At 40.1% G+C, this 19,714-nt stretch overlaps 1 protein-coding gene across 18 annotated transcripts in view; it reads left to right on the forward strand.

The window, feature by feature from the left end:
• Positions 1–19,714, forward strand: part of PPFIBP2 (PPFIA binding protein 2) — a 101,188-nt gene that overhangs the window by 58,888 nt on the left and 22,586 nt on the right. For 17 of the 18 annotated variants that reach the window (XM_083863097.1, XM_083863107.1, XM_083863109.1 and 14 more), the window contains 3 exons: positions 3,704–3,793; positions 7,429–7,542; positions 15,516–15,647. In XM_083863097.1, coding sequence (XP_083719223.1) covers positions 3,704–3,793; positions 7,429–7,542; positions 15,516–15,647 — 336 coding nt within the window. Of the gene's footprint in view, positions 1–3,703; positions 3,794–7,428; positions 7,543–12,190; positions 12,247–15,515; positions 15,648–19,714 lie in introns of those variants that run through there. The other variant, XM_083863105.1, reaches the window with a different exon arrangement.

The following is a 19,714-nucleotide window of genomic DNA, read 5'->3' on the forward strand; positions in this document are numbered from 1 at the left end:
CAAGTGATGGAATGCTTTTTGACCAAAAAAAAAAAAAAAAAAAAAAAAAAAAAAAAAAAAAAAAAAAAAAAAATTTGAAAGTTTTATTTTCTTTCTCTAGACCTGGGAGTAACAGCTGATTTGGAATTGTTCCAGGAAACTTTTTATGTTAATATCTTTTGCCACCTGATGGGCAGTAGACTATATCCAAAAACACTAAGGAGACTAATACAGGTGCTACAAGGAATTGCTTTGCAGGTCCTGCCTTCCCATGGCTTGGGCAGGTGCACTCTTCAGTGGGTAAAAGCTGCCTGGATGTCCTGACACGGAGTGGTGGTGGATGGGGTTACATCCAGCTGGGGACCATCACCAGTGGTGTTCCTCAGGGATCAGTGTGGGACCCAATCCTGTTTGGTGTCTGGAGAGTCATTTGAGGAGCAGCTGAGGGAGCTGGGGTTGTTCAGCCTGGAGAAAAGGAGGCTCAGGGGAGACCTCATCACTCTCTACAACTGCCTAACAAGAAGGGGGAGCCAGGTGGGGATCGGCCTCTTCTCACGGGAAACAGTGACAGGACAATAAAAATGGCCAAAGTTGTGCCATGAGAGGTTTAGATTGGATGTTAGGAAAAATTTTATTGCAGAAAGGGTGGTAAAACATGGGAAGAGACTGCCCAGGGAAATGAAGATATCATCCCTGGAAGAGCTCAAAAAATGTGTAGATGTGGTACTTGAAGACTTTGCTTAATAGCAAAAATGGTGGTGGTGCTGGTTGGACACAGTGATCTTAAAACTCTTTTCCAGTCTTAAGAATTGTATGATTCCTGTAGGCAAAGTATTTACGGCATGCAGTTGATTTTTTTATCTGCAGTGGTACTGCCATCAGCATATTTTCAGCTCCCTTGCCTTAGCATATCATTCCTTCCCCTTTGTTATCATGTCTTATCATAAACTTTTTTATGTCTTTTGTGCAATCTCTCTCATTCTTTCATTGTAAGAGGCATAGTTAACATATTTGGCTTATAATTTGTCAAGCCCAGGTAACAATTTTTGGTCTTTAATGCTGGATCTTCTGGAATAAGAGCTTTATAGGAAGTCCTGCCAATTCAGCCTTTTAGACCTGTGTAACCACATGACCAGTGTTTATTTATTGTTTGTGAGTTTTTAGAGCAACTGGAATCATCTGTGGTCTCGTGTCTTTTGTGCTATAGGTTCTGTATTCAATTGCTGCCTGTACATGTGACATCTTGCTCAGTTTCTTCTCAGTCCTGGCTCTCACAACTGCAGAATGCACTCCAACCATCCACAGATGGCCTCGATTCATGTTACACTGTTTTATCTTGTCTTTATACTTGCCACAAAGAATTACCGGCTCTCAAACAACTGCTGTGGGTCAATCAGGTGCTTTCAGTTAGCAGGTCATTTTTCTGTCTGCTGTATTTTCACGTGCTTATCTCAGGCCTTTCTGGCTGACCTCACACCTGCATATTTAGAGCCATTTCTCTGAGGTCTTGAACCTTAGTTGTACTTGTTATGACCTGGTCAAAAACTTGTGACAAAAGTATATTTTGAGTAGAGTTAACACGTTCGTCTTTTGATGATGAATGCTGGTAAGTGAGGTGTGGAGTGAGCATCTGCACATTCTGTTCTCAGAGTTCCTGTTGACCCCTTAAACAGGGACAAAAGACCAAAATTATTGAATTTAGAGGTGATTCTAGATAAGGGCCTTGCAGCTATGCTAAAGGACATGATTAAAACATAACAGCCAGATGCTTAGGAAAAGAATATGAATAATAGAATGCAAGTCAGTGCAGACTTGCTCCAAGTTATACATTTAAGCAGAAACAAAGAGTAAAAGCAGAATGAACAGGCTGGCAGCTAAATAAAAGCATTTTAAAAGGATCTGGAAGTTATGGGTCCTAGGCTGAAAATATATGAATTTTACTGTATGTTTAATGTGGAAAGAAATATGGCCCTTGAGTCTGTGAAGAGGTTTTACTGCTCAAGCCAGTTTCAGCTGGAGTCCTGTATCTCCTCTTAGGCACTTAATTTCAAAAGAAGTTGGGAAATAGTTGATGAAGAGGAACCAAAAGAAAGCAACAAACCAAATCTTGAAAAATTAACCTATGAGGAAAAGAGAGAAAAACTTGTGTTTTCTTTCACAGTATGTAAAGGGACCTGCTAGTTAGAGATGTAGAGATAATCTTCAAATATGTAAAAAGTCTCTGCAGTGAACAGAAGGATCTATTTTTTAATTTATGGTGGTATGATAAACATGAACTTGAAAAGATGATTCCAATTAGGCATTAAAAAAATGCTCTAATGATGGGTAGGTAAGAAGTAGATGGAGAAGTTGTGAATTCCATCTCTGGAGGTTTTTAGAAGAGGACAAAACAAAAGTATTGCATATAATCATTAGCCCTGGGAGGCAAGAGGGAACCAGATGATCTCTCCAGGCATCTTTCAGCCCTGTTTGTTGATGCTATTGTGATTCTCTCAATTTCTTTCAAAATAATCAGAGACAAGGGTGCTCAGTTTCTCTCAGCTTATAAAGGTGCCACACTTGTATCTAGTGCCACACTTATTCTAGTTCAGCAATTTATGGCTTGAAAAGTGTCTTTTGATTGGATGAAAATTTGATTTCTTAATTTGAGTGAATGGACACCATATTTATTTTCAGCATCTGTTTTTCATTTTGGCCCGTAGGCCTCAATATAGATCAAGAAGCTGTAAATATATTTATTTTTTAAAAAAAATCTGTTCACAAGTGTTCAGTTAAAAAAAAAAAAAAAAAGAAGAGGGCAGTTGGGAAGGAGGATTGTAATTCTATTGGTGCCATTGTGCAAATAGCTATAAATGAGTAGTCAGCTGCAGCTGAAGAGAGCTCCCTGGATTCCTGTGTTGGCTGCAAAGCCAGGCTGAGTGTTGTGTTCCCAGTGCCTGCAGTGGAGCTGGGAAATCAACCTCTGGGGGCTCAGGTTACTTTGGATGCTCTGAGCAAATAGCTCCATTCCCACAACGTTTCCGTGTGCAGGATGAGCCTAGGAGAATCTTCTAAACTTAAATAAATCTGCAGGGTTTTTTTGGGTTTTTTTTAATTGTGGTGTTTCTTTATGAAGTATTAAAATTCATGGGAAATGGGGCATAATAGTTAAGGATAGGCCATGTTTTAGAAGGTTTTGCTCCCTAGAGCCATTTAGAAATCCATAAGTGATTGCATGGCTAGAGTAGTTCCTGATAGGAATTTGATCATTTAAATAAATTTTTAATCGCTAACAAAAAAAACTTTTGATTTTCTTACAGTAATTTCTAGGAATAATATGCCTACAACAATTTTTACCACTTGAAAGTAAATACAAGATTCATTGACTTTGGCAAAAGACTGAGGAGACTAGATAGTTCAAATTAAATGGGTTTTGTTTTGGTAAGATGGTATTTTCCATTGAAATTATAATTGTCTAGAAAATATCAGTCTGTTCACTTACCACTCTTGAGTGTTGGAAATGAGAGTATTCAAAATACAGCTAAAAAAGGGTACGTTTGTAATGTACATTAATTTTTAATGTACATCAAGTACAGGCTTAATACATCTGAAATAAACAGTTCTGGTCTATACACACTTTTTTTTTTTTGGTCTTGTAAAAAATGCTTCATATATAAAACTTCTATTAACTATTGCTTGAAACTTTAACTGTAAAAATTCTCACAGCACTTTTCTTTTCTCCCAGTCGCAGGTGAACCATCATCCATCCAATAATGAAACTTATCAAGAAAGATTGGCACGATTAGAAGGTGACAAGGAGTCACTCATCCTGCAGGTATGTCCAAAAGAGAGAAGAATACTGTCTGTGTAGTTGATATTCAGTGTAAAAAGCTGAAGTGGCAGAGTATTTTCTGTTAAACAATGTTAGCAGGTCACCAGATGTAACTGGTATTTAACCAGGAATTAATTTGTAATCTGTATAATCTCTCTAAATGATTTCTTGGTGGGGTAACCTAGTAGAGGAGAGGGGTGTAACAGCAGTTAAAGTTCTTCCTGTTCATACGCTGTACCGAAATTGTTTACATCATCAGAAAGCTCAAGGGGGAGAGAAACGGATAGAGAAAATTTGACAGTAAAATGCATGCCTAAACTCTTCCAGGTTTCCTGTTTCTCAGTTTACCAAGCCTTTTTCAAACAGATCCCATGTCCCATGTAAGTTCTCCTCCTGGAGAAAACACATGTTGCACAACTTAAAAAAATATTTTTCTGTGTATTTTTGCTAGTACTAAACTGTACATTTCACGCTTTTTAAAAACTGAAGCCAGAGATTATTTAAATAGTCTTTGCATATCCTTTCCCTTCATGCTTTCAAATGCATATTATAAGCACATATATTTATATCAAACAGAACTGAAGTGTTTTGGGTAGGTGTTCTCCCTGCTTTCAGTCACAAGTTTCTGTAAACATGTCTTATCCTGTATGTTCTGCTCACACTTGTGTTCATTTGCTGAACAGAAGCCTCACTGCTGTTGTTAAACAAACAATAAGTGTTTAGAGGCACAAGCTTTGGCTTGGTTCGATTTTTTTTTTTTTTTTAATTACTGTTAAACTAAATTGCTATCACCAAATTTAGGAAAAAACCCACCTGACTGAAAAAAAAAATCTTCTGGTTGGAATTTAAGTGTGCACTACAAATTCCCCTTGCAAGTGATGTTTATTAGAACATCTTTAATCAAATGGTTGTTAACGCTAAAAACTTGATTCTGTTAGTAATAGAAAACAGCTTTTCACACTGTGCATTTGTGCCTTGCATGCATGAGCATCTCATGAGTGGAGAGACAATTGGGTGGCCAAATCCAGCAGTTCCCTCAAGAGCTGAGGGTGGAACTGGCACGCCTGTGCCTTTGGCTGGGGGGGTCTCCTTTGTTCCTCCCGTTTATCTGTGAAGTCCTGTCATTTTCCTCTCTTTGTCCTGCAGATTGTCAGTAACTATTTCTTCATCCACAAACAGGTACCCAGGAATGCAGCCAGCCAAATGCACAAAACTCAGGGGTTTGGGATATGTTTTGGGACCTGCCCAGAGTTTTTCTTAGAAGGAATAGAGCAAAGCCAGAACTAGAAATTGTCTCTCTTGCATTTTATTCCCATCACTTCCACCCCTCCTCAAACCCAAAGACTTAGTCAATATTTATGCATTTTCCTTTCCCACTGCAGAACATCACGGTGGAACTGCAAAAAACCCAGGTATATAAGATAGACTACAACCTCAGTCTGGAAGATAAACATCACCAACAACAAAGATGCCAAGGTGGAGCTGGGTTTAGGACCTGGTTTACACCAGTTCTTCTGTCCAGGCAGTCAAATCTGAGGAGCACAGGCAAGCCCCAAGTTGAGGTTCCGTGGCCTCGGGGACTCTGCTGGTGCAAACCTGGCTTCTGGGTGTGACCTTTGGCAGGAAGGATTAGAAAGGAATGGGAACTGAGCACCTCTATCCTGTGGCTTGTGCTGGATTGCACCAGTGCCTGACCCATAGCTGCAGTCTGCAGAGAATATGAGGCAGGGAACACTCCAGTCTTGCCTCAGACTTTTAAACCTTTCTAACACTCAATTTTTAGCTAAGTGCTCAATAACCCCTTGCTTTTACAGACATTCCTTTTACTATTACCTACAAGCTGAGCCTTGCAGGCGTTGCACTCCTAAGGCAAGATGAAATTGCCAGTGTGGCACAACCTGGGATTTTGTTCTGGGTGCTGCCTACAGGTTCCTTGAAGAGTCTGGCAAATGTGATCTTGGAGAGAGGGGAAAATATGAGCTCCACGTGGCTGATGTGCCTCTCAGCCCATCTGCTGGAACACCCAACACATGCTTCTAAAGCTGTTAAGCTTTCACTAAATTCACTTGCAGGTCCCATTGAACATCCAGAGTTTTCCTTCCAGGTTGCAATGGTATTTAAACCTAACCTGATGCTCTAAATAAAGCTGATTTTCTTTCTCTGGAACTTGCATCACACTGAAGGACAGAATTCAGTTTGTTTCTTCATGCCTTCTGACCTCATGTGGGGTTTTTTTTGCATATCATCCCTCATTTCATGGGAGCAAAACAAAATAGACAAGTAACAGCTTTCCTTACAGGGAGTTCTCCTGCCCCAGCTTGGATGTTTCACCCTGCCATCTGCCTCCACTCACTCCCTCCTATCCCCTCTCATCCGGAGTCCAACTGTACTCTAACCTACAGCCAACTACTTCAATGGAAAAAAAAATTAGACAGTCCCTTGCCCCCACTTTCCCCCTTATGCTTGGCATTATGTCTGCAGGTAAAAGAAATACAGATCTCTCCCTCTGCAGCATCTCTGACGTGAACTCAGTTGTTCATTGGATTTTAGACCTGCTGCATAGTGGATATATCTTCAAAGTTTCACTTCCGCATACCGTACATTTTTATTTTGCTTTATTACTAAAGTTTATAGGGTTGGATGTGAGAGCATATGTAGGTTTTTGTTAATGCATTTACTTCAAAATGGAGTTTAAAAACCTTAGGGTCCTTTGTTTGTTTGTTTTAGATAACATTTTTCTAGAATAATCAAGGCTTTCCTAGAAATAAATAGTCAAAACAAATATACAGAGTGTCTATTCTTCTTAACGTAAGAATTATCACTGGGGTTTTTTCCATGTCTTTCTAATGTTATCATGGATGCAATTTTTTCTGCTTTATAAGATTTGGGTTCAGTTGCTGGGCTTTTTTGTTGCACACTCATTTCTCTGTACCACCATTCCCACAGTTCTTTACCAGCACTGCTTATTGTTTCTTTTCCTGAGGTTCATTGTCTGTATCTCCCTGCTTTTTGCTTTCATGTTTTGGCTTGCCAAAGCCTGGGAATTGTTGTTGGAATAGAACTTTACCACAGCTAAAACTTGCCTTTTATTCATTGCATTCTTTAGAGCTTCAGAAGTCTTTATTGATAAGTAAGCTATCAATAAAGTCTTGTTCTGGTAAGAAGTAAAGTAGTTGGTTGGGTTGGGAATGAGCAGGTTTCCTACTTATCTGTTTTAGGGAGTGAAATGCCAACAGAACCCAAAATGGCTATGCATGCTCCAAAACCACATAAAATATTTCCAGTACCCTCTGTTCTTGCTTGCTCCTTTCCGATTCTCCAGATTTTGCATGAAGGAACCCAGGCTACCTATAGGTAGCATTCCACCTCTTCTTGAAATGCCCTTTCTATTTTATATCAAAACACAACAGTTGCAGGGGAGGGGAGATGAGAGGGCGGGGTTGGAGCAAAATAGAGGTAAGACTGCAAAACTGTCTGTGTTGGTAGAGCAGGTTGCTGCAGTGCACAAGAATATTAAAGCATTGAGGGCTTTAAAAGGGAACTTCTTGTCAAAACGTGCAGTTGGATGTTATATGCATAAGGTAATTGAAACTTATTTACAGTCAGTTCAGTAGCACTGTGCTTCTCTCAAATTACAGGTGAGTGTTCTCACAGACCAGGTGGAAGCTCAAGGAGAGAAAATCCGGGACTTAGAAATCTGTCTTGAGGGGCATCAGTTGAAGCTGAATGCTACAGAAGAAATGCTCCAACAGGTAAAAATCTGGATTACAGAGCTTCCTGCACGACCCTCTCCAGCGGTGGGGTGAGGACACATGGTCAGCTTGTCTGCATGTGTGACCGCCTTTGGCAGCAGGATAAAACAAGGAGAAAAAAAAAGCTTCTTTTATTGTTCTCCTCCTGCTTTGCACTTCCCCCTGCCCCCAGTAAATGTTTCTTTGTTTGCCTGTTGCAGAAAAGTTTTACTGGCTGGTTGCATAATGCTGTACGTGGCAGCATGTAAAATGAAACTATTGTGTCTTACTTGAGCTGTGCTTATTTGGACATGGCTGAGTAACTGGTTAGACAGGTTAAATGTATCTAATACATGTAGGAGTTACAGAATTAAGAAGTTTTATTTAAATGCCTTCTGTTTTCCTATGGCTTTGAAGTTGAACAAGCAGCAATTTGAAATGAATTGCTGTATGAAGTTCTATTCTAGAACTATTTTTGCTTAGTTTTGGAGCTTTCCCCTTAATTTGATATGAGCAAATTAGTATATAAAGACATTTTTTTCTTCATTTCAATCATTAGTTTCAGGCTATGTGATTCAATTTTCATTCTTTCATGTTCTATGTTAAAGGAACAGAGCAAATGATGAATTAAAAACCTTACAGAACTTGCAGTTCTGTTGATGCCAAAGTTCTTCCCCTGTGCAATTTTCAGTTGTTACAGATGCAAATCATCCACTGTTAATGCAGTACATAGATACCAAAATAGATTTGAAATTGTAAATAAGCCTCAAAAATCTATGCCAGAAATTTTTAAGATAGATACTGTTCTTGATGAGCTTAGTTCTTCTCTCCACACAAATATTTTGTGTTATATATTTGCTGTTTTAGTCCATGTGAGATACACAAACCTTTTTATGAACTGATCCCAGCTTTAAATTATGATAAGGATCCTCAGGCATATGTAGGTGAACAGCAGCAGTTTCTATAAGATAAAGTTGTATCCTAAACATTTTATATTGTAATTCTCAGAGCCTCTTGAAAAAAGCCTTCCACCTCACAGAGTCCAAAACACTTCCAGCTGGGAAAGGCTGTATTCTGAGGGGATGTATTTAAAAATGCAAACAGTGAGTGCATGTAGTTTTCCAATGGGATCTGAAGTGAAAATCAAAGAACAGGGATTATTTAAGTTGTGAAAGTCTGTTTTCAGACTCCAGGAAGACATTCAAAACAGAGTGCAGGAGCTTCCTGTTCTGATCTAAAGCTAGATAGTTGTTCTGTGACTTTTGTTAAAACTGTTTATTCTTTCTCTGACTTAAAATTTTTGCACAGATAGTCTTCTGAGGAAAAACTGTGAACTTAAAGCCTTATTTACCAGAACCCTGAGGCATCTGAAAATAGAATATAATGTTGCATGAACCTTACCATTTCAGTGAAAATGTTTGCATCTGCTCCTCTGGCACGTGCACGAATTGCTTACAAAGCTGATCCTAAAGTGATAAGCTACAAATGGCTGTACCAAAGCTAAAGAAGTCAGAGAATCTCTAGATATGCCTAAAATAAGCCTTAAATCTAAATTTTGGGATAACTTTGAGCAGCTGTAGTTGTTGTTTCTCCCAGTAGACTGTGGGATATGGGAAATCCAAGTTAGATCTCTCAACAGAATTGTACATTTATTTTCTCAGCAGAGGATCCTATTTAATATCATTTCTTTTGAAGGTTCTCTTCTCAATTTGTCTTGTTAAAAAGATTATCCTCTATGGGGGATGCAGTGAGATTTGGGCAGAAGGGAATGACCTGATCATGTGGTGATTATGACACTCATGTCAGATACGTGGCCAGTGGACTTTCCAGCAGATAATTTGTCAAAAGTAGAGTGAGTGTGTGGCTTCCATCAACAGATGGATCAGTCAGGTTTGGGGAAGATTTGGGTTCAGATCTTCTCATCCAGCAACTGCTGCTGGTGTCCTGCTTTTCAGAACAGCTTTTGTTACCCTCTTAGGAGGGGATGTAGTATAAATTCGGGTTTATTTTGTGGTTCTGCTTCCTTATTTATATAGTTCACTATATTGAACTCCACTGATTTTTGCCTTTGTGAACTTAAGTCAGCTGCTTCCACTAAGTTGAAAATGGAACCATAAAGATAAAGCCCTGTCCTCTTAATTTCAAGAACTATAAGAAGAGTGACTCATAATTAATTCTGTGCAAAAAATGCTTCAATTAAAAAAAAATAATAAACTTGAGGATAACCTAATGATGGTATCTGGAAGTTCCACAGCAGAAAGGGTATCTAATGCTACCCTGTAAAGTAGTTTTTGCTGAATCTGTGCTAGCAGAGACTTGTCAGGGTGGGGTTACTGGCAAAAAATCTTTCTGGCTTATAAATTATGCACAGTTGTTTTGAACCCCTGCTACAAAGTGATCATAGAACCACTTCTAAAACATTAACTGAAATAAAAGTTATACAAATAACATAAAGTGGCTGTTCAGCATTTTGGGTGGGCATCTTGAATGTGGAGTAACAGCAACAGAGGAGAAGGCCTCATTCTCCCTTCATCCTTCTCCCTCTTCCTGCCTCTGTTGCTTCTGCAACTGATTTGAGACTGTCATGCTCAGCAAACCTTCTCCTCAATGGCTGGGAGAACACCAAGCTGGGCTTTAGAAGGAAGGGGCTGTTTTTGTGATGGCCAAGTCAAACAGCTCACAGGAAAGGTTGAGGTGTGGCAGAAGGGCAGTGGAGAGATGTGCTTTGACCTCATTGTTTATGGGAGCACAGCCAAGGAAAACACAGCTCATCAGTGTTTGAGCAATGAGAGGATCCTGTGTGAGACACGCAGAGATGGCCTGGTGTGCCCAGTTACAGATAATGGGAAGCTTACAGCATCAAACCCAATGTTTTACTTTCGTAAGGACACTTTTTCCACCGCAGATTGTCATGAAGAAAAATATTTTTCCATCTTGAAGGTGCCTGTCTTTTCTTCCTTAAAAAAATTAAGCAGGCCTTTAATTTTTAATTCAGTCCTGAAGCGTAATTCAGGTTTGGGCCAAGAAACAAGGCCATCCTTCAGAGTAAATGGTAACAGCAAATTTTCTGGAACATGACAGGGAGCAAGACACAAGTTTAATCTCATGGAATTACATTGCAGTGGAGTGTCTGACCTGCTATTGAATGTGAAAAGGATCTGTTCCAGTATATCAATACCTTTAAATTGTTAAGTTACAGCCAATTTTAGGGAACAATGGCAGGGGCATGTCTTGTTCTATGTTACTTTGTGGCATTACTAAGTACTTTCTTCCAGTCGATTTTAAGAAAATTTTGGGGGTTTTTTTTGAGAGGAGAGAGGGTCTTAGGGCAATGCAGCAATATGCTGTAGAATTGTAAAGCAGAAGTAATTTTTGCTCTAAAGTTGCCTGAACTGTCCCATTACAGAGAGTACCAGCCATGCCTGATGTAAACACATTGGTGCTGGGGAATCTGTGCTGTCAGGGTTGACAGCTGTGTCATGTCCATCTGAAAAGTGAACCTTCTGCACGTATAGGTTTCACCTCCACAGTTCCTTTATGTGCATTTCTTGGTAATTATCATGAGTAATTCTAGTTTGTTACCGCTTTATTATTCCAGAGCTGTATTTTATTTATTTAACATGTAGTAATTTCCATTGAAGCTCTCTGGCATAAGGGACAGCAGTTTGCTTTACCAAGGACAATTCTGGTCTGGGTGGCAAGGTCTTTCCTGTACCTGACCTGAACCAAATCCTAGATGCAGTCTGACCATGTCTTTGTGCCTTCAAATAATTTCTGACACATTCTAGGGGATTCTTGTTGGATAGTTTTGCTGTGTGAACATGATTGGGTCTTCAATCAAGTGAAAAGTACAAAGGTTTTAGGAATCTTTGCGTCTTAAAAAAATACATATAAAACCTGAAATTTTGGGTGTAAACAGGAGTGGATCTCCGCTCCTGTGTCAGTTTATGGCCCACTTCTCTCTGGGTGCAAGGGCCAGAGGAAGGTGTGCCAGGCAGTGGAGAACCTTCTACAAAACTGGATTAAAAGAATATAGAGGAGCTGTATCAGAGTAGGAACTTGAATCCAACACTGTGCAGTGTGTACCTGCTCTGATTTTTGCAGTTGTCTCATGCTCAGGGGAGCCAGAATCCTGTCTTGGTTGTAGGATATAAATCTGGTGTGTATCTGTTTGCTCCTCAGGAACTCTGCTGGCTGGCAAAGACCATTCCTTCAACTTTCAGTTGCCTGAGTTATCTGATCTTAGATGAATTTCAGCACTTGTTTATAGCATGCAGGAACTTCTTGCCAGCAGCTGGCTTAGTGTTTCAGATTTTGAAGTGTGCTCTGTGCTGCTCTGGTTGAGCTCTAAGGTTTTCAGAGCGTGTTCTCAAGCTGTGTAGCTTTATCTCTCCAGGTGAGCATTCCACTGCTCTGCTCTCTTGCAGTTAACATGGGCAGGAATCTGCTCCTCAGGCAGATCCCCAAGGGCTGGTCAAGTTGGTAGGGCTGTGGGAAGCTCTGTCCTTTCCCTGCCTTAACCATGGAGTGGGCAAGTGATGAATTGGAGGGCTGTAATTCTCTGCCTGCTACTGCCTTGCACCATTTCATGGTGATTGCACACGTACATCGCTCTCAGCTGTGTTTCCAGCTAAGCAAATATCTTATTTCTGCCACAGCTGACACACAGCACTTGAGAAGTGCAGTCCTCATTAGAGGTGCTTCTGGCTGGATTTTGCTTCCCAGGTAGGTGGCTTGGTCTGTCTGTCTCTCTCAAGGCTTTTAATAAGGGTGAAAAGCAAGTAATTTTTCAAATGTTGTATTTTGTAGAGTGCACAAGTGCAAAATGGGATCTTTGGGGTTGTTTTTTTTTGCCTCCTCACTTGACTAAAATCTTACTTCTGGTTTCTCAATCAGTGTATGGCATGATTGTTTCTTCTGTTTTGTGGAGAGCTAAATAGCCTGGAATTTTCTGTGCTTGCAGCTGAGAGCCTTCAAAAATCTTTTCAAGCTATTTTTGTCAGGTTACATTTTATAAACTGTTTTATAAGAATTATACCTCTCCAAGACGAAAAAAATGAGTGTGAGATATACAGCATGTGCTACAGCTTCACTGAGAGTATTGGAAAAGTTGATTAAGTATTTTAGAAATATAAAGTTTTAAAAAGTGTGTTGTGTTTGGAAATAGTTTGCTATTCTTTGATAGTGCATCGCTTCTGCATGCCTCCTCAATATTTGAAGTTAAAAGTTGAGTTTAGGAAAAGAACTTTAAGAAGGTAAATTATACTTGCACAGTATAACGTATAGTACATGTTAAAACTAAAAAGAAGTATCTTGTTTCTAAAGAAGACTCCCTAGGATATCTGTTATCTATATCTGTTCTATTTTTCAGCTAAAATCCTCCTAAAGCTTCTGCAGCCTAAATTACCATTCTGTCTGTCTTATTTTATTTTTAATTTTTTTGCTTTCAAACCAATAACATAAATCTGTATTTTCTTTTCTTACAATTGCATATTTATTCTGGCTGAATTCAAGTTGCATCATACCGCTGAAACACACTATAATTTCTCTGAAACAAAATGGTTCACATTCTTAATGAGCTGTTCACTGTGAGCATCTGCTTGAAGATGAAAATAATTGCTTCCAGATGTTCCCGTTTCAAGAGGAGACATTTACTTTAAATGGCACTTGCTTTCAAAGCAAAAGTTAGGTCCTCTGGATGCAAGAGGAATTGTCAGCTGTTTTAAATCAGTGGAGCTCCATTGAAAACAAACTAGGGGTAGTTAGCTGTTTTGCCTATTTTTAAGTCTCGAGGTTTATGCCAGTTTACTCCAGCTGAGAATCTGATGCCCCAGCTTCAGAGCAAATTGTAAAATTTTGTTTGAGCTGATTAAAAACAAAACAAACCCAAACAGCTGCTTTCATGCTCTCTTGGACCAGGTAGTGCCTGCATGTTCACAGAGAGCTCCTGAACTTGGGATGAGAGGAGTGAGTTGGGATTGCTCTCCACTGTACAACTAAGGGTAATTTAGGGGTCTGTAGGAAAAATAAGGAGTAATGCCAGATGGTGCACTCAAAGGATAGATCTTTTGTTTAAAATCCCTAGAGGGATGCTGTGGCTCCTCGCCTTATTAAGAAATCTTCCTCCCATATCATGGAACGCTATGTCAGTGTCCAAAAAAAATTCCCAAAATGTTGTTTTAGCTCAAGAGTGAATAGAGTCTGTCCATGGGGCCAGAGTTATCCTCATCCTGCTCTTCTTTCGATGTTCTGTGGCCTTATTTCGTATCAAAGTTCTCATTTTTAACTCTGTCTTAACCTACAGCAATCTGTTATATTAACAGCTGTACAGAGCCTGTTCCAGTCTGGACTGGGATGTGCCTCTGAAACTCCTGCAAATTAGTGTTTTTCTGGAAGACAGAGGAGTTATTTGTAATTATAATTGTAATTTCTAATCACCTGTGTAGAAAACAGCTCCTCCAGGGATTTCAGTAGGTGACTGCCTCTTAAAGTTTCTCAATAAAAAAAGTTGGTGCAATATCTTTTCCTGACTAGTTAATTAGTGCTTGATTTATTTCATTCAGAGAAGAAAAAAAAAGAAAAAGCTGAAACCATGAGGCCACATTTCTGTTTATTTTCTCATCCATCCACAAATATCATTGCCAATGTCAGCAGGAATGGGCATGGCATTGGGAACAGTGGGTGGCTTAGATAATTGGTGTTGCAATACAGATGCAAGTTTAGTACCATTTTTAATTTGTGCAATATTCCCCACCAGACTAAAATAACTTACACGTAGACCAGATTTTGAAATAAACTTTAACTCTGTAATCTTTGAAATAACCTTTGTGGCTTCTCCAAGCTGAGGTTTCTGATGTACTGTACAGTTTGGGGTGGAGGAAGAGATGAGAAAAGGCTGCTGGACGTGGTGATTTCTGATCCTTCAGTAACGTTAACATAGATCCACATTAACTATGGCAATTTCAGTTAAATCACTGCCATGTAATTCAAAGCAGACTGCTGTGATTCCTCAGTGTGATTCATATGATCAACACACTAATGGGATTTGTGAATTATCATAAAACCTTTTAACTGTTTGGAAGCCTGCATTCTTTTGTTAAAAATTGATTTGGCCCTTGGAAAACCAAGTATGAATTTTTCAGGGGGACTTAAACTCCTGATGGGACTTTTTTCTTTTTGAAAACAGAGGTGACAGAGGCGTTTGACGTATGTAATACACTCTGTTAAATTTTGGATGGTTTCTTGCCTTGGCTTTCCTGAAAAATGAAAGATTCAGTGTGGGTGTGAATGTTGACTGTTCTCCAAACACACTGATATGACTCCATCCAAAGCATGTCTGCTCTGCAATCTGCAAAACAAGCTTGGGGCACACAAGCAGAAGCCATGACCAGTTGTTAGTCCTTTATGGTGTTTCGTAGTTTAGACATTGCCTTTTAGGCTCCAGTTAGGACATTTAATTTGCTGCAGTTCCCTCCATCAAAAGTTACCACAGAATTAATCAATTCTGTGTCCTCATCACAGAATTAATTGATTGAGGTACTACATGGTGTAAGTTACTATTTAGTGGTATGACTGCAAAAGTGTTGCTTGCCTCTGCTACTCAATTTGCGTTAAGGTGCTCATTCTGCAATACATCCCTTATTGGATAACATGTGACAATCCTAAAACATAACTTTGGCTGATGAGTGTTTTGGGAAGACGCCGACTCTTTTGTAACGTGCCATTATGTAGGTTTGTGTCTGTCCAGCCTCAGTATTGTTTTTGATTTCATGTCTAGCCCAGGGATTAACTTTGCCACACATTTGCTTGAAATAAGGAGTGGGGCACAGTGGTTTGGTGATTAACACAGAACATTTAGATGAAAATAACTGCGGCACTTGAGAAACACACTGAGGTTCAAACTGAGGGTTTAATATGGGCCTGCCAATAAAATACATGGCAATCTGTCAGTGCTCACATAAATAACTGGGGAAAATATTCTGCTTTGCTTTCAGGAGCTGCTAAGTCGCACATCGCTCGAGACTCAAAAATTAGATCTGATGGCTGAAGTTTCAGACCTGAAGATTAAGCTGGTTGGTATGGAAAAGGAGCAGAGTGAATATGAAGAGAAACAAAACAAAGCTGAGGTGAGCTTTCTCATTAGCTTGTGTTCATTTTTTTTCCGTCACGTGTCTGTAGTGTGTTGCTACACACCTGAGCTTTTGGGGTGAAATCAGCACAGAATAGGATTTTCCATGTTGGCAGCACAGCCTGTATCACTGATCCTATGAATTCAGTGAGGAGTATGATAATGCATTTTTGGGATGTGGTTTCTTTTCCTCTCTCTCATTATACTTCAGAGGTTGCTGTTTGGCTTTCATCAAGGCAGAGTCCCTTCCAGAAGCATTTATTGCCGCGGGTGTTCACTTAACCCTTTCCTTTCCCTGAGAGCTGCACTGGCATGGCTGTGCTAGGCTTACCAGAGCTCTTCCCTCGTTTTTGTGGCAGAAAAGGCTGTCAGCTCAGCAGTGTCAGGGGTGCCACAAGCACTGAGATTGGGGATTTTAATGTATTTGTGGCACTTGGAAAGGCATGTGTTTCAAATGTGTCTTTCCCCTTGTGGCTACATAATAAATAGTGCAAAAGAATACCCTGGGCTGAAGGCGATTCCAGCCCTTACTCCCTTTCAGATGTGGAGAGCTCTGGGTTCTGCTATATTGGTTAAGAAAGAGAGTATGAAGCAGAAAATTCATCTAAGCAATGCCCATGTCATGGTGAGCAGCAGGTGGGAGCTGGGAAGGAAAGCAATCGTGGAAGAGAGAAATTCATACAAATTGCCATGTGTTACCCTACTCAGTGGGTCCTGTCAGGGGACCAGCTACCAGGAGAGGACTGCCTGGAAAAGAAGGATTACTGGGTCTGAGATTTATACATTGCTGACTGAAAAAATAAAAAAAACAAAACCCCAAACTTCGTTCCATATTGACTTAGGAGAATTTGAAATCCAGGCAGCATTAGGAGCTGTTTGCTTTCCATAACTCTGCTAGTGGAATAGGTGATAACTGTGCATCAGTACTTTGCCTGCAGTGACGTGGCTCATTTGGGGTGTGTTTGCTTTCAACTTCTTTAGTCTCTGAAGTTTTCTTTAGAGATTCAAAGATAACGTGAAGAGAGCAATTTCTGGCAGAGCTTGCAAGCCAGAGAGGCACCAGCTGTTGTTTTTACCACCGGTGGCCCCTCTCATGCTCTTTCAGGCATAATTGCCATTGCTTTGTGTACAGAGCACTCTCAAGCTACCTGAAAATCTGAACAGGTCTGAGCAGCACCTGATGGCTACAGACAGCAGCCTGCTCCCAGTGGTGTGTGGAATGCAGGGATGAGGATGCCTAAATTATTGCAGGGCATGCCCAGCTGTGGCTCCTGCAAGGAGCAAAGATTTTGGGTGCATTTTTATGGACAGGACTTCTGAGTGACTGGGAAGTCTGGTCCTGTGAGCTGTGAAAATCTGCTGCTGCTGCTGCAGTGAGCTGTGTCCCCCCCTTTGGTGGAAAAGTTGGGCTTTTAACAGCCTGGATGCCTTTGGTGGTATTGCTAAGTGATAGGACACGTTCCTGCTGAGATGGAAAAGGATTCTAATCTGATGGAAAAGCCGAGAATTGTGCTGAATTATTAACTACCCCAAGGTGTCGTTAGGTTTCTGGCACGTTGAAAGTCACAAACCTTTGTGTGTGGAAAGCAAGGAAAACGGGTGTTGTAAGGAAAGCTGGGGGAAAGAAACAGCATTTTTGATTTGCTTGTTGAGTTATTTGTGCATTTTTTTCAGATTCTCCTGAATAAGCATTAATCCCATTTATCAGGAGTTGCTTTCAATCAAATTGAATGCTTAGTTGAATTCTAATGCTTTAACCCTATTTCTGCTCCTTTTCCTGTAAATTATATTGATTTTTCAATACAGACACAATTTCAAACATCAGAATTAACTTTATTAATTGATTTTCTTTACTCCATCAGACTACAGCTGCTTAAACTTGGTCATATTTGAAGTGTTTCCTGAACTCTTTGCGTCCACTGCCCAATTAGATCTTTCTAATGAAGAAACCACTTTGACAAAAACAGTCTACCTGTAGTTTGCTCTTAGTTTTGGCATCCAGTAGTTAAATCATTTTAAACAACTTGTTCATGATACTTTGTGGCTGACCCTGCTATTTCTAAAAATCACAATGGGGCTTAAAAAGTTTAAAATTAAAAGTGGCATTGCAGGATCATTCGGCTCAACCATGTTTTCTCTCTATTCTAATTTTGTGCCGGCTTATTTCACAGCAGCTGTTTCCAGTCACTTAGAATTTATCGATGGAATTATTTTTCTGGTTGGGCTGGGAGGAAAGAAAGCAAATTAAGACATCCTTCTAAATATGAGCAAGTTTTAATGTGTGAGGTTGGTTTCACTTTATCTTGTGCAGCTGTCATTTAGGTTTGGTTTTAGTTAGCAGCAGAGTTCATCAAGCATCTCTAACCTCCTCTCAAAGGTATTGATTTCACACTGAATGCCACTTGTCTCTGGCTCTTCAAAAGCACATACTAAATATAAAGTGCCATTTATTTATATATATTACAGATAGGCCAGGAGAAGAGCTGCTTGTACAGTGAGATGGGCTATCTCACTCCTGGCTTTGTCATTTTAATTCCTTTTCTGTGGAATAATGTCCTACTCTTGACACAGTAATGCTGTGAAGGTTTCTGAAGTCTCACCTGAAGGGGTTGTGTAGCTTTTCTCTTACCTGAGAAGCCTCAGAAATTTTGAAAATGTGTTTTTCTTAATGTAGAGAGGTATGAGGAAGCAGCATTGTCAAAAGATTTGTGGCTGCCCAGGTTGTCTGCTCTACCTGAATGTGGACAAAAGAGACTTTCTGTCTATCCTACCTCTTTCTTTTGTGGCATGGGATAAGTCTGTGGGTTTGGCTATAAGCTGCTGGCAAGAATTTTGTGGCTCTTGTAACTACTGAATTAAATATCTAGTGCAAAGCTACTTGCAGTTCCAAAGAAACCTGAGTCAGTGAGCCACTGGCTCCCTCTGGGGAGCCTGGTGCCCTGTCTCGTCTGAATCAAGGTGTTGTAGGTAGTGTTAGTAAATGTTCATGCTGTGAAAGAACCACAGAAAGGCCTGTTCTACCTTGGAACTGGAAACAATTGCAAAGGTGCCAGCTGGAGTTCCACTGGGAGAAAAGTTTCTGCCATCTCCACACTGTCAAGCTGGCCCTGTGGGGAGTCTGTGGATGCAGAGTTCTTCCCTTTTCCCTTTTTTAATGGCAAGGCAAAAGACAGAATTGCAAGGCAACAGCAGAAGTGTTTCTGGACTCCCCCACATCACCACAAGTGGAGCAGCTGCCAGTTTGGGCACAGAAATCTGTGCATCCTGTTGGAGCTGCCCTTCTCCAGCACCTCATGGAGGTTGACAGAGCTCTTGCCAAAGAGGAGCACAGACCAAGCCCCTGGGCTTCAGAGAAAGCCAGGGAGATGGATGTGTGTGTCCTGCCAGTTCCACCCCCAGCTGGTGCTGCCCTGGGAGGTACCTGTTTGTGGAGAGGATGGTAAAAAAAACAAACCTAATCTTCATTTCTGTCCCTTAAAGGTTTCTTGGGTGACAGAGGATGAGCATCAGACATTGTGATCCTGATTGAGCATAATATGTATAAAGTAAAATGTATGTAATGGCTTTTCTGAATTTCATCTTAAGCACAATGAGCTAGAAAATACTCAAATGTGTGAAACTCTTGTATGAGTTAAGTGAATCTTTGCAAAGTTGACTGTGGATGCTGTTACTGCCCTGTCCTGGCTGCTCCTTAGCTCTAAGGCTCCTGATTTTACTGCAGAGTCAAGCCTACAGGAGGACTGTTGGAAACTCCAATGAAGAAAATAACAAAAAAATTATTTGCCACGTCATCTGTTGTTCTGTCCACTGGAATCTTTTTCTCTCCTTTGGAAGATGGATTAAGCTCCTCAAATTTGTTCTGCTTGAGAAGAATGAGAAACCACAAAACTTACGTTATTAATGTACATGAAAGCTAAGAGAGAGGCACTTTAAATTTGTGATACCTGAAAAAATACTCAGTGCTATTTGCTACAGAGTTGGGGAATTGAGGTGAAATATCATATAGATTTTCATACTTGACTTTGGGTTGTTTTCTAAGCTAGATTTTGTGTGTGTGTGTGTGTG

Source organism: Zosterops lateralis (genome assembly GCF_965231275.1).
Source record: "Zosterops lateralis genome assembly, chromosome: 6".
Lineage (NCBI taxonomy): Eukaryota > Metazoa > Chordata > Aves > Passeriformes > Zosteropidae > Zosterops > Zosterops lateralis.